The sequence below is a fragment of the Scyliorhinus canicula genome, chromosome 19 (assembly GCF_902713615.1).
Source record: "Scyliorhinus canicula chromosome 19, sScyCan1.1, whole genome shotgun sequence".
Lineage (NCBI taxonomy): Eukaryota > Metazoa > Chordata > Chondrichthyes > Carcharhiniformes > Scyliorhinidae > Scyliorhinus > Scyliorhinus canicula.
Genome location: NC_052164.1, coordinates 95,455,051 through 95,470,580, shown reverse-complemented (window position 1 = coordinate 95,470,580; position 15,530 = coordinate 95,455,051). Strand labels below are relative to the sequence as shown.

The following is a 15,530-nucleotide window of genomic DNA, read 5'->3' as shown; positions in this document are numbered from 1 at the left end:
ATGGGAAACCCCGATGACATCAGCGGTACCAGAAGATCCCAACCCCCAGCCAATGGCGGGTCGCCTCGTTGCGCAATAAATCCCGCCCACAAAAGCAAGAAATCAATTAGAATCCATGGAGTCACAGAGTTTTAAAGCATACAAAGAGGTGCTTCGGGTGGGGGGGGGGGGGGGGGGGGGGCAGGCGGTAAGGAAGGTAGTGTGCGTTGGAGGAAGGGATTGAGGGTGGGGATAGTTGGGCGGCACCATTGGGAGAGTGGGGCAGTGGTGTACACTTGCACGAGAAATATAAATATATTCCTCTGGCTCCTTCGTCCGTGATGTGAGACAACCACCAAGCCCGTGTCCCACCCACCCAGACATGCCGCCCCCCCCCCCCCCCGCCACGCACCACCCAACACACCCTGCCCATTGTTTCAATTTCCAACACCCTTCTAATCATCCAACTCTGACCCTTCCCTTCCTTGACCTCACTTCCCTTCCTTATCCTCGCTTCCCTTCCTTGACCTCGCCGTCTTCATTTCTGGTGATATACTGCCCACTAATATTAGCTACAGGCCACCAATTCCCACACCTACCTCAATAATGGCTCTACATACCCCGCTCCCTGTAAGGAATCCATTCCATTACCCGGTCTCTCCACTTCTGTTGTATCTGTTGCGGCGACATCACTTTCCAAAACAGCATTTCTGGCATGTCCCCTTTTTTTCCTGAACTGAGATTGCCCCTGTATTGTGGTTAACAGGTCACTCAACTGTGTCTGACCCACCTTCTGCATCTCTACCCTCACACCTTCCCCTCCCACCTAGAACCAGGGTAGGGTCTCCGTTGTTCTCACTTTCCACCTCACCAAACTCCGCATTTAAAGAGTCACCCCCCCTGCCATTTCTGTCAATGCCAGCATGATGCCATTGAGAATGTGAAGCAAGGGTTAATAGCTAGAACAATCCAAACTTAATGGGACACATTAGTGGAAAGTTACTGAGGAGGGAGTTATTATTGAATTCGTGAGCCGATTCATGACTGTAAGCCAAATAGCCTTGAGAAACAAGGAAGATGGCTGGATGACGGAATATGAAATGTAAGAGCCATTGATAAATCATGGCTGGACACCTGGTGTTTTGCTAAAATTGCTATACGCTCCTGTGCCAATAGATAACCTCAATGTCTGTAAAATTATGTATTGAAAATATTAATATAAAATATTATGTATTGAAAGTATTACAAATTAATCATGTACTAAACATTTGGTAAAAACAAGCTGTAATCTGTACTGGAGGCAAGCTCAAGTAAATGTAAGGGACAGCCCCTTAAAAAACCATATAAAGATAGGATGCTTTGGGCAAAACTTTGGCACTCTCCCACAGGTGTTTCTTTGGAATACCTAGAGGGCTGCCCAATAAAGAATATTCTGAGTACGAGCGTGTTCGAGACTGTTTCTTCCGGACTGATAGAAAAGTGAATTAGAGACGCATTCACATTTTGGTGGCAGCGGTGGGATTTCAAAGAGTCTCCGCTGGGCCTGGCGGCATAAGCGACTGATCAAGTTCGGGAGCGAAGGAGGAATTGGGCCACCATTGTGAGTAAAACTTTTGCCACTTTGGTATTACCCTCCGCTGTACCGTCCACGATTCTGCCCCGCTGTCAGCGCTCAGGGACGCTCCTACGAAATCCAGGTCAGTCCGGCGAACCCGTTTAAGGGAGGGAGTGTAGCCCCTACAGTAATAGCTACAGGAACAGTCGGGGACTAGTGCGTTTCAGGGAGGGAGTGTAGCCCCTACAGTAATAGCTACAGGCACAGTCGGGGACTAGTGCGTTTCAGGGAGGGAGTGTAGCCCCTACAGTAATAGCTACAGGCACAGTCGGGGACTAGTGCGTTTCAGGGAAGGAATGTAGCCCCTACAGTAATAAGCTACAGAAGAGGTTTCGGCATTATCATGATCCTTGCTTTTGTTTAAAAGTGCCCCCGCGATAAGAGGCTTTAGAAGGGTGCGTGATCAACCCTAAGTTAAAAATATAACAAGGGCGTTATAACCTTGTAGTTAGATAGGCTTGCAGGCACGGATGAGCCTGCCCGAATTGGGAAACGGAGCAGGATAACTCCGTTTAAATTCACGATTGAATAAAGTGGTCCAGGACCATTTCGCTAAATAAACAATAATTGCAAGGATCATTAACTGCCAATAGTGTTAAAGATGGGTGACACGTTAGATACAACCTCTGATAGTGGAAGCGCGCTTCCGGAATATTCCAAGCAACTGAGACAATTGTCAGGAGAATTGCATAAAAATTAAGAAGAAAAATGGCCACTGGGGGAAAACTAATGCATTAAAATTGGGTATAAAATTGACAGAGAAAGAAATAGTTAAAACAGCCAAGGTCTTAAAAAAAGGAAGGCACATATGGGAAAAGAACCAAGTCATTAGGCTATCCACCTTGAATCTGTATATTAATCCATGCGAGTTTAAGCTTAAGTGAGATAAGGTGCTGTCAGGGACTGCGGAGTTCCCAAATCTTATCTCCCAGAATTCTGACATAGTAAACTGCTTTGTTACTGATATTCAGGCCTTCGTGTGAATATTTTCACCCCTAACATTTAGTGTAAGTCTGGAAGGATTTGCTGAGCTGGACGGCGCTCGAGCCGGTGGACAAGGCGGGTAGTCAAACCTTTGACCGCCTAAAATTAGAATCACTTGGCAAGTCGGGCAGACGGTGAGGTAATATCCAATAAATCTAGTATCAAGGCCAAATGAGTAAAAAAGTCAGTTTAAAACATTTTTTTGGTTTTTGAAGAGCAAAATACTCTGGTTAAAAAAAACAATGATCAAAGGTGGGTGTGATTTCTGTGGAACAGAGAAAAATGGTGAGATACACAGAAGTAAAGATAAGACAAATAAAGTTAGAAGCACAAATGATAAATTCAACCTTCACACCATTTGGAAGACAGGCTGGTTTAAAGGAATTGAGCTCTAACTCCTTTAAGCAAAGCAATCAAGTGGGTAAAGATAGTGTAAAGACCTCACAAAACTGCCAACAATTACGGCTAACAACTGTCCCGGAATGTCTCAAGGAGAGAAAAAAAAATCAAATTAAGTGAAGTCCAAAAGATCAGAAAGGGGCTAAAACACTCAATTAGTTTTGTTCAGGAATATCTGAGGATGACTAACCCCCCCCCCCCCCCCTCCCAAAACGAAAAAATGGGGAGGAAAATCAATACAAGGTTACGGTTAGAAACTTAAGAATGGATACATGTCGAGAATAACTTCAGATTGTTTCAAGCCGTCCAGATAAATTCAGCAGTAATTCAACTCATTTGAAATAAAAGAAAAATAAACATCCAGTAATGTCTCTTTCCAAAAACCGGTTAAATAACGAACATTGGAAATTGAAAGAAAGGATGGGTAATGTCTAAGGTCGCATAGCAGACGGAGATGGCACCATGCCAAGGTCTCCACCACTTTTGATTCTGTACAAAAATTTAACCATTTCAGCAAGCAGGTCATCTGCACAAAGAAATATACATCTCTAAGACTAGCTAATGCCTCAAAAATTAATCAGTGGAAATTGACTTAAATGGAATGACTCAGATAAAGTTTTTGAAGGAGAATGAAAAATGTTGTTCAGTATTTTAATTTTGTTCCATTTTAGAGAAAGAGAGACAGACAGAGTTACGTAGAGAGAGAGACTGATAGAGACAGCGAAAGGTGAGAGAGCGAAAGAGAGCGAGTCAGGGAGAGACAGAGAAGGGGAGGGGTAGTTAGATAAAGAGAAAGAGCGACAAGAGTTCCAGAGACAGAGAGAGAGAGAGAGAGAGAGTTTTAGGCATTTAAACTTTGTTCTGAACTATTCACTGTCTTTGTATTCAGACTTTGACTTCAGACCTTGACTTTTTACGAGCTGTGATTATTTGAAAGCTTCAAATTGTCTACGCATTGTCTTTAAAGATTATAGTTTGAGTACAGTTAACAATTTTTTCTTTTCAAAGGCTATAATTTTAATCAGGGTGCAAAATCACGTATGTAAGAATAAGAAAATATTAGTTTTATGGTGTTCAATGGAGGTTAGGATAGTTCAGATATGACAAATATGGTCAAGCCGGTGTTTCATTAGTTCAGGGTTAAAACTTCCCTGACACAAATAATCTTCAGTAGGGTGAAACGAAACTGTCTCACCACGCAGATGTTTTAATTATGAGATTGCAGAATGACTTATAAACAACAGATGGGTAAATAAAATATGTCCATGAGTTTCAATAACATATTGTATTCGCTGAAAGACTTGATAACGGGAATTTGGCAGCACTCCAACTTTTACTCCCAGCCATTTGAGTGAAAAATAAAAACAAGTTTAGAGATGCAAATGGCATCATTCCAATTTATCCACCCACTATACGCCCCTTTTTGTCTCTGCAAGACAATTAACCCTTTCAACAAGCTTTTGTGTGTAATCCAGAAGCTGTCTTGACACTCCCATGCTGGTTTGCCTGAGCTCTGGCCCTTTTAAATTCTGATGAAGTAATGAACAGTCCACACAGCTGAAGATGCATTTTAATTGGAACTTACAAATCTTAAGTTTTGAATTTTCACCCTCTTAACGACCCAGACCTAACCATGTTCACAGATGGAAGTGCTTCCATCGGTGAAAGGGGGGAGCAGTTATCAGGATATGCTATAATCAATCAGGGTGGGGAGACAGTAGAATCAGCAGCATTCAAAACACCGTTTTCTGCACAACAAGCAGAATTGTTCGCACTAATACGCGCATGCGCACTAGGAGCAGGCAAAAAGTAAATATTTATACAGACTCCAGGTATGCCTTTGGAATCGTACATGATTTTGGTCAATTATGGAAGATCAAAGGATTCTTAACATCCGCTGGCACCCCAATTTCCCATCAGCAGCTAGTAACCCAATTACTCCAAGCTCTTTTGCTCCCAGAAAAGGTAGCAGTGATAAAGTGTACTGCCCATACGAAAGAAAAAACTCCAGTAGATGAAGGAAATAGGCAGGCAGACCACCAAGCAAAAGAAGCCTCCCATTCAAAAGCCATGGTAGTGCCCAAAATGATGAGCCAGACTAAAAGCTCAAAAGACAAGTCTCCCTCTGAAAAACCTATGCCGACCATTACTGATGTAATCCAGCTACAGGAGGACGTTCCTGCTAGCGATAAAAAGTTATGGGAAGAATTGGGATGTACAAATGATAAAGAATATAAGCTGTGGGTCACCCCAGCAGGGCAGACATGTATACCCGTTGCTTTGGCAGCCTGGGTGACCTATTGAGTACACTTTGCAACTCACGGTGGTGCTCGCGCTACAGGTGATATATTGTTAAAAACCTGGTGGCATCCCAGACTGCAGGAGATAGCCCAACGAATTAGCAGTCACTGCTTGATATGCCAGCAGTATAACCCTGGTAAGGCAGTGCCCTGTGAGCAGGGAAAAACACCATTGCCCGAGGGTCCCTTTGAGACCCTGCAACTGGACTACATTGAGTTGGAAAGATGCCAGTGTTATAAGCATGTATTAGTGATTGTTGATGTGTTTAGAAAATGGATAGAGGCCTATCCTACTGTAGATAATAAGGCTTCAACTGTAGTAAAAGTTCTTATGCATGAAATTGTACCAAGATTTGGAATTCCCTATCGTTTAAGCTCTGATAATGGACCTCACTTTCTGGGACAGATTAATAAAGAATTCTGCACTCAACTAGGAATTAAACAGCAGTTACACTACGCCTACCAGCCCCAAGCAGCTGAGATAGTGGAAAGAGCTAACCAAACTTTAAAGACTAAGCTTTTTAAATTACAAGCAGAGACTGGAGCCACTTGGCTGAAACTATTACCTATTGCACTCTTTCAAATAAGAGCCACCCCAGCAGAAAAGACTTGATTGTGCCCCGCTGAAATCTTGTACGGAAGACCCCTTCGCACCCCCTGGGACTGTCATACATCCCGAGACATTCAGTTCCACCACATGACTACAGAAATGGCTAATTACATACTAGCCTTGACTAAAGTATTAAAGAGTCTCCACTTAGGAGTACATGCCGCACAAGAGGAAGTGCCACCTTTAACTAGCTCTGATATTGTACAACCAGGAGATCATGTGATGATCTGCAATTGAACACGGAAGGGGTTGGAACCACGTTGGGAAGGACCGTTCCAAGTTCTCCTAACCACCCCCACGGCAGTCAAAGTTAAAGGATGCAATGCGTGGATTCACACCCACCACTGTAAGCTAGTGAAGTTTTCGTGATTATTAACTCTCGTTTTAAGTTTAGGTACATACGACCTTACTCGGAATAGGAGCAGGACCCCACGATGAAGCTGCTCTTTTTACTAGTGATCCTCGCCAGCGCCATCCAGTTTACATTTACTAGCGACCGGCGATGTAGACCCGGCAGACGAATTCTGCACCTTTGTCGTGAGGACACCTTTAGCTGTGCCAACAGCACCACAGATGAGATCTTATGGACGGCAACTCCGGTGGATACTTGTACCACCATTATTCATCAAGACGAGCAGAAGCCTCGGTTCCTGACTACCCGCGGATCCCTGACCTGCGATCGCTACGCTTGCCGGTGGGACTATCGGTGTACGAGGGAAAGGCAAGCCACGAGTTCCTGAGTATAAGACTATTCATACTCACCCGCCTACCAGGAGGAAGCGGGCAACACACCATGTGACTGTGAATTCATTCCTTTTATGTCTTATACTTATGCAAAGAAATTGAATGTCTCCTCTTGTTGGGTATGTACGCATGTTCCCAGCCATGCCCATGGGGGTATTCCTTTGGTCCCTCTTTCCTATTTGATCGAGGAGGTCGCAGAATGGGCTCTGCGATGTAATCGTACCGACCCTGATAATGATACACAAGATATGATAGATTGGCGATCGGCCGGGTTCAATATGAGCAGATTTAAAGGATGGTGGTGGCCAAAATTTACTGTAACCCGTCAGCCGCCCTACCTGATCCTTCCCAAGTATGCTAAATTTCCAAAAGGTAGTATATGTTTTAAAAAGGATCATGCCAATGGGACCCACCCGGTAGGTACCAGCCTTGATTTGGCAACCGCCCATAACTAATCTTACACAAAAAGGCTTGTTCACCTTTAATTGGTCAGCAACAGAAAACCATACAAGTGGCGGCCCCTGGAGGGGGGATCTGACTAGAATCATGATGACGGACGCCAAGGGGAACTTGACCTCATACAATGATACCTCTTTTATATGCGGACATAAAGCATATCCCTGGTTGCTGGAAAATTGGTCAGGTTCTTGCTATATGGGCTTTGTAGTCCCTGGCATCACCCATTATACAGATCTAGCCAAACATCCCCATGCCCGAACCACTAGGTCCCTTGTACCTTGGGAGGTGATAGCTACTGTCCTTTGGCCACAGTTCGGCAGTATTAAAGTTCCGGAATATATTGGAGCAGGTGGCTAATGATACCGCGGAAGGACTCAGTGAGCTCAGCGCAGAGTTAGTAGCTGTTTGGACGGTTGCCTTACAGAACCGCATGGCTCGAGACTACCTCTTCGCCAGCGAGGGAGGTGCATGTGCTGTAGTGGGTTCTGAATGCTGTACTTATATCCCTGATAGCTCGGAGAACATTACTCACCTAGTGGACCACATTAGGGATGGGGTAAAGAGACTCCGCCAGTTCTCCTCGGACGACTGGTGGGGAGGACTGTGGTCTAGTTCCTGGACCACCTATCTGTTTCATGGATTTATTATCTTTATCGCTATTTGCCTTTTGCTATGTATCATTATAACCTGTGTTAAATGCTTTTGTAATCATTTAGGCGCCTCTGTGATGCCACAGATGCTGCAGCGGCTTTCCCAGTTAGACAAGCACGATTTAGTAGATGCCGGAAATGTGTATGAGGACATTGGACCAAAGGATGATTTCCCGGAGGAATTCTTCAGACTCTCAAGGATAAGTCCCTGAGGGCTGTGTGATCATGGAATGATCACAGGGGGGAATGAGAATGTGAAGCAAGGGTTAATAGCTAGAACAATCCAAACTTAATGGGACACATTAGTGGAAAGTTACTGAGGAGGGAGTTATTATTGAATTCGTGAGCCGATTCATGACTGTAAGCCAAATAGCCTTGAGAAACAAGGAAGATGGCTGGATGATGGAATATGAAATGTAAGAGCCATTGATAAATCATGGCTGGACACCTGGTGTTTTGCTAAAATTGCTATACGCTCCTGTGCCAATAGATAACCTCAATGTCTGTAAAATTATGTATTGAAAATATGACAATAACAAATTAATCATGTACTAAACGGAGTCTGCACATCCTCCTCGTGTGTGCGTGGGTTTCCTCCGGGTGCTCCGGTTTCCTCCCACAGTCCAAAGATGTGCAGGTTAGGTGAATTGGCCATGATAAATTGCCCTTAGTGTCCAAAATTGCCCTTAGTGTTGGGTGGGGTTACTGGGTTATGGGGATAGGGTGGAGTTGTTGACCTTGGGTAGGGTGCTCTTTCCAAGAGCCGGTGCAGACTCGATGGGCTGAATGGCCTCCTTCTGCACTGTAAATTCTATGATTCTATGATTATAAACATTTGGTAAAAACAGGCTGTAATCTGTACTGGAGGTAAGCTCAAGTGAATGTAAGGGACAGCCCCTTAAAAAACCATATAAAGATAGGATGCTTTGGGCAAAACTTTGGCACTCTCCCACAGGTGTTTCTTTGGAATACCTAGAGGGCTGCCCAATAAAGAATATTCTGAGTACGAGCGTGTTCGAGACTGTTTCTTCCGGACTGATAGATAAGTGAATTAGAGACGCATTCACACCATCACCAAACACATCTTCCGTCACCTCCCTTGTCAGCATTCCGTAGGGACATACCCTCCATAACACTCTGGACCACTCCTCCATCACGCCTAATTCCTTGTCACCTTTTCACACACCTTCCCATGCAATCGCAGAAGGTGCAACACCTGCCCCTTTACCGCCTCCCTTCTCACCTCCCAAGGCCCTAAACACTCTTTTCAGGTGAATTAGCATTTCACTTGGACCTCCTTCACATTGGTCGACTGTATTCGCTGCTCCCAATGCAATCTCTTCTATAACGGGGAGACTAAGTGCAGAATGGGTGACCCCTTTGCAGAACATCTTTACTCAGCCCACAAGCATAACCATGGCTGAGCACTGACTCTTGTTCTGCTATGGACGCTATCTTACCCTTATGTCAACACCTTCTTTAATCTTTTACCACTACCATTAACACCTTTGTCTTGTGTTCCATGAAATATTTGCAAAGTTACTCCTTAGCTGCCACCTACACCTGGCGTGCTGTTTGTGCCACTTCCTCTACCCGCTCATAAACAGTGTAAAACCCATCACATTTCACCTCATCCATAGCTCTGTAGAGTCACAGGAACTCAAAGCATTAACTGGGATTTTCCAGCATTTTCCGTTTTCATTTCAGATTTGCAGCATCTGCAGTATTCTGCTTTCATGCAAGATTTTCACATTTGGGGACAAAGCAACAGCAGCGGTGTTTATAGTGGTTAGATTTTTAGTTTCTAGCAGGTGAATCTGAGGTGACGTGAAGACTTTGGGCATCCTTAAGGAGTACAAGGTGATTGGGCGGCGCCAGCCCTGAACTAAAGAGCCCAGCCCCGCGCTGTATCGGATGCGCATCTTTGCTCCAAATCTTTTTTTTTTAAATAATTTTTATTGAAATTTTTACAAAATATAAACAACTCAACTCTATTAACAAAACAACCGCGGTAATACCCCAAGAACAATACCCACCCAACTTCAAAAGCAACTACAAACAAAAGAAAAAAAAACACCCAACAACAAAAGGGAAAGAGATAACACCCGCCACATCCCACAAACCCATGTACACAGCTCTCCCCCCCCCCGATCCAAACCCCCCCCCCCCCCCCCCCCCCCCCCCCCCCCCCGGTTGCTTCTGCTGCCGGCCTATTTTCCTACCGTTCCGCCAGGAAGTCCAGGAAAGGCTGCCACCGCCTAAAGAACCCTTATACTGATCCCCCTCAGGGCAAATTTCACCTTCTCTAATTTAATGAACCCCGCCATATCATTGATCCAGGCCTCCACGCTTGGGGGCCTTGCATCCTTCCACTGAAGAAGAATCCTCCGCCGGGCTACTAGGGACGCAAAGGCCAGAACACCGGCCTCTTTCGCCTCCTGCACTCCCGGCTCCACTGCAACCCCAAAAATTGCGAGTCCCCAGCCTGGCTCGACCCTGGATCCCACCACCCTCGACACCATCCTTGCTACCCCCTTCCAAAACTCCCCCAGCGCTGGGCACGCCCAAAACCTATGGCCGTGGTTCGCTGGGCTCCCCGAGCACCTAGCACACCTGTCCTCGCCCCCGAAAAACCTACTCATCCTCGTCCCAGTCATGTGTGCCCTATGCAGCACCTTGAACTGTATGAGGCTAAGCCTCGCACAGGAAGAGGAGGAATTCACTCTCTCCAGGGCATCCGCCCACATCCCCTCCTCAATCTCCTCACCCAGCTCCTCTTCCCATTTACCCTTCAGTTCCTGCACCGAGGCCTCGTCAACCTCCTGCATCACCCGGTATATGTCCAAAATCCTCCCTCCTCCAACCCACACCCCCGAGAGCAACCGATCCCGCACCCCTTGTGGGGGCAGCAAGGGGAACCCCTCCACCTGCTGCCTGGCAAACGCCCTCACCTGCATGTACTTAAACATGTTCCCCGGGGGGAGCCCACACTTCCCCTCTAACTCCCCCAAGCTCGCTAACCTCCCCTCCACAAACAGGTCCCTCAACCTCCTAAGCCCTGCCCTGTGCCAGCCAGGAATTCGCCATCAATGCTCCCTGGGACAAACCGATGGTTCCGCCGTATCGGGGCCTCCATCGAGCCCCCCACTTATCCCCTATGCCGTCTCCATTGCCTCCAAATTTGAGGGTAGCTGCCACCACCGGGCTCGTGGTATACCTCGTTGGAGGGAGCGGCGCCGGCGCCGTTACCAGCGCCTCCAGGCTCGTGCCATACATGACGCCGCCTCCATCCTCTTCCATGCTGCCCCTTCCTCATCCATTACCCACTTACGCACCATCGCTGCGTTGGCAGCCCAATAGTACCCACAGAGGTTGGGCAACGCCAGCCCCCCCTATCCCTGCCTCGTTCCAGGAGCACTCTTCTCACCCTCGGAGTCCCATGCGCCCACACAAATCCCGTGATACTCCTGTTGACCCTCCTAAAAAAAGCCTTCGGGATAAGGATGGGGAGGCAGTGGATAGGAACAAAAACCTCGGGAGCACCGTCATCTTAACGGACTGCACCCTCCCCGCCAGCGGTAACATATCCCACCTCTTAAACGCCTCCTCCATCTGCTCCACCAACCTTGTGAGGTTGAGCTTGTGCAGGGCCCCCCAGCTCCCAGCCACCTGGACCCCTAGGTACCTGAAGCTCTTGCCTGCCTGCTTCAGTGGGAGTCTACCAATCCCCTCCTCTTGATCCCCCAGATGCACCACAAACAACTCACTCTTGCCCAGGTTCAACTTATACCCCGAGAAACCCCCAAATTCACTAAGAATCCTCATCACCTCCGGCATCCCTCCCACCGGGTCCGCCACATACAGCAACAGGTCGTCCGCATACAGCGACACTCGATGCTCCTCCCCGCCCCGTACCAGGCCCCTCCAGTTCCCTGACCCTCAATGCCATGGCCAGGGGCTCAATCGCCACTTTGCTCCAAATCTTATTATTGCCAACTCTTGGTTCTGGTACTTTGTTTCAGTAATGAAGAAACTGAAGAAATCCACAGGTGAAATTGTCTATTCTGGACTGGTTTTTGAAAAGTTACCCACAGAAGTAAAGAACTTTGGTATGTGGCTGTGCTGCGATTCTCACCGTGGAACCCATAATCCAGGGAGAACAGGGATCTGACCACTGCTGGTGCTGTCACCCAGTGCTACCCATGATATGGTAGAACACCATAGTGCTCATGTTCACTAAATTCAGATCCTGAAAGTCTTGGAAATTCATTGAGCAAGTGTCGCCAGACTGCTCTTAAGCAGTTCCACAATTCAAAGATCAACTTCCCTCTGCCGCACAGATCAACAGCAGACACCCCGTTTCACCACCAAGAGACCCTGGGCGGGATTCTCCGATCCTGGGGCTAAGTGTTGACGTCATCGTAAACGCTGGAGCGTTTTACGATGGCGTCATCTGGCCACTAGGAGCAGCAATCCTGCACCGTACGGGGGGCCAGCACGGCACTGGAGAGCCTCACGCTGCTCTGGCTGCCGATACGGGCGTCAGCACGGGTGGTGCAGGTCCGCGCATGCGCGCCACAGCCGGCGCGAGATCGGGTTTCCGTCTCTGCACCGGCCCCGACGCAACGTGGCAGAGGCTTACAGGGGCCTGGTGTGGAGGCACATAGGCCCCCATATGGATAAGCCCGCCCACCAATCGGTAAGCCCCGATTGCGGGCCAGGCCACCGTGGAGGTCCCCCCCCCCCCCGGAGTCGGATCCCCCTCCCCCCACCAGGCCGCCCCCCGCAGCATGAACGCTGAGGTCCCACCGGGTAGGACCACACGAGAACTATGCCGGCAGGACTCAGCTGAACTCGACCCATCGCACGGGGAGAATCTCCGGTTGCTGGAGAATCGGCAGACCGGTGTCGGAGCAGCGTCGCGTGATTAGCGCCCCCCCCCCCCACTGATTCTCTGACCCACTGCGGGGTCGGAGAATCCTGCCCCCTATACTTTCTTCTAAATTGTATTGAATGTTGGAACTTTGTGAAAATAAAAGCCTGGCTGAATAAAAAAGATTGTTAGTTTCGAAAGTCCGAGGAAGGTATTCAGAATGTTGGATTGCAAACAGCTTACTTTTAAGCTGTCTATTTACTTCCATGATAGAATAGAGTTGGGTCCAAAGTTGGGGTCAAAAGAACAGGTAATCAGCATTTCTGCCTGGATACAAGGCCAATGTGATTCACATTGCCATGGAGAGGGCTTAGAGAGGGGAAGGTTTTCGAAGATATCCCCAAAAACGCACAGAAACCGGCAATCTGCTGGGATCCAGAGCGAGAAGACAACACATGACTGAAAGTCTCTATGGTCCATCACACAGGAATGAAGGTGGATGCTGACACTCAGATTGAAAAGACCAAATTTGCGATGATTTGAAACTGGGTTGGAGGATTCACCTAGCTTGAGCTGGAGGGAGAACCTTGTGGGAAAAACCTTCACCATGAACGGCTAGCTGTTCTAGGTGAAAAGAATGAAAAGAAACCGTTGGGAGGTCAGAATCAGCTTGGGCCTGTTCCGGGAGCATGTCAAATTCAGGGACAATGCGAAATATATAACCATGGAGTGGGACTTTTGGTTGGGTACAAAGACAAAGGGAAAATTCTGTTCTGTAGTTTAAAGTATGAGTTCCCTGCAATAATAATGTATAGTCATGGTGCTTTTAGTTTGTTTGTTACAGTCTGAATACTTGAAACCCTGCAATGTCATTCTTTCAGCTATTCACCGAAGTCTGAACTTCCTTTTAAAGTTATCAGTCTCTTTGGATCCTTACATTATGGTGCTCTCCAATGCTGAGGTTGCCGGAAGTCGAAGGGACTGATTAAGCATCAATCTTCTGTCGTGTACACAAACTTCGTCACTCGGTCAATTAGCTTACATAAATTCAGAACTTGATTATCTAATTATGCATTATATGATCAGTGTAGGTGTGTCACATTTGGCTGACTTAATTGTTATCACAAACCAGCACATTCTCAGAAAAATACAACTCCTACAGTTTTGCTGAATAACCAAATAATAGACACTTATCAGGGCTGAATCATAGAATGCCTACAGCACAGAAGGATAATATTTAATCATGCTGACTCTCTGCGAAAGCACTCACCTCGTCCTGCTCCCCTGCTTTCTCCCCGTAACTGTCCAGTTCTTTTCTCTCTGAAAATATCACACATCCGGGATGAAGATCGCGATGTCATGTTTGTTCAGAACGTGCATGGACGGAGAACCATAATCCAAGAATGTCCCCAAACCCTTTACTGTCAAAGATTATTCTGTTTCTGTGTTGTCAGTTTTTATTTTGTGGGTAAAGATTACTACTCAAATATTGTTGAGGCAACTAAAGAGTTAAAAAGGGAGCGGCTGCATTTGTATAGAACCTTTCACAACTTCAACCGACCCCAAAGTGCTTTACAGCACTTAAACACTTACGTCTTGACAGAAGCATTTCATTGTAGTGCAGGAAACTTGACTTTCAATATCTAATTAAGAATCTGACTGGAAGGGCAGCACGGTGGCGCAGTGGGTTAGCACTGCTGCCTCACGGCACCGAGGCCCCAGGTTCGATCCCGGCTCTGGGTCACTGTCCATGTGGAGTTTGTACATTCTCCCCGTGTTTGTGTGGGTTCCGCCCCCACAACCCAAAAGATGTGCAAGCTAGGTGGATTGGCCACGCTAAATTTCCCTGAAAACAAAAAAATGAATTGGGTACTCTAAATTTAAAAAAAAAAGAATCTGCCTGGATTGGAAATAGTGAATATTAACAGCGAGAATAATTGCATTTCAGTCTTTTTAAAACATGTGTACAGTCACATATTGCAACAAATGATCCTTCATTTTAAAAGATTGCCCCTGTACCTTGTGGGCTGCCGAACAATAAGCAATGAAGTAGGACCACCATCTTGCCCGTGTTGTTTTCTCTCCAGGTCATGTTGCTTTGTTCCTGCTATCTTCTCCGTTCCCTCAAAAAGCAGCTGCCATTAAACAGGTCACCCACATTCGGAGAGACACCCGCTTAGTTGACTTTCTACTTATTCTGAGTCAAACCTTTATTCCCAGAAACTGAGTTGCAATCTGCCCAATTACATTCAATCAGCTTTATTACCTATTCATTTCAGCTGGGTGTCAAATAACAAACTCTTCAGGATCAGGTATGTTTTTCCATTAGGAATACCAGGCGACCAGCCTCTGAATGTTTTGTTACTGTATTGCACTGACTGAGAAAATATCAATGACGTTTATATTGTCTGGACTTCTAATGAGGTCCTGATATGAAATGACAGCCAAAACAGTTGATATTATTTTCGTAATGGTGTTGGTTGCAGAATGTATCTGTTAAAGAAGTCTTTGTAGTCTGTTGTATGTTAACAGCAAGTCCTCATTAACTATTTGTAACTATGTGCACATAGTAAAGGGTGTATGGGGCTGAGGGTAATATATTGGTATGGGTTGAGAATTGGTTAGCGGTCAGCATTAAATGCTGGTTAAGCCACAGCTGGAGTACTGTGTGCAGTTCTGGGCACCACATTATAGGAAGGATGTGATTGCACTGGCGAGGGTGCAGGGGAAATTTACCAGGATGCGGCCTGGGCTGCAGGGTCTGAGTTATGAGGAGAGAGTGGAGAGGCTGGGGTTGTTTTCCTTGGAGCAGTGAAAGTTGCGAGGGGACATCACTGTGTGGGGTGTACTGAACTCAGTCCCACATCAGTCTTGTACATATCTTTATATATTGTTAAACTGCACCTGCCCTATGTCT

At 46.6% G+C, this 15,530-nt stretch overlaps 1 protein-coding gene and 1 pseudogene across 1 annotated transcript in view; one reads left to right on the top strand and one right to left on the bottom strand.

The window, feature by feature from the left end:
* Positions 1-696, bottom strand: part of si:dkey-103g5.4 — a 203,581-nt gene extending 202,885 nt beyond the window's left edge. Inside the window, exon 1 of the mRNA XM_038778804.1 lies at positions 600-696. Within this exon, the coding sequence (XP_038634732.1) occupies positions 600-696 (97 nt within the window). The remainder of the gene's footprint in view (positions 1-599) is intronic.
* Positions 697-6,470: 5,774 nt separating this feature from the next.
* On the top strand, positions 6,471-12,124 carry LOC119954030 (annotated as a pseudogene).
* The last annotated feature ends 3,406 nt before the right edge of the window (positions 12,125-15,530 follow it).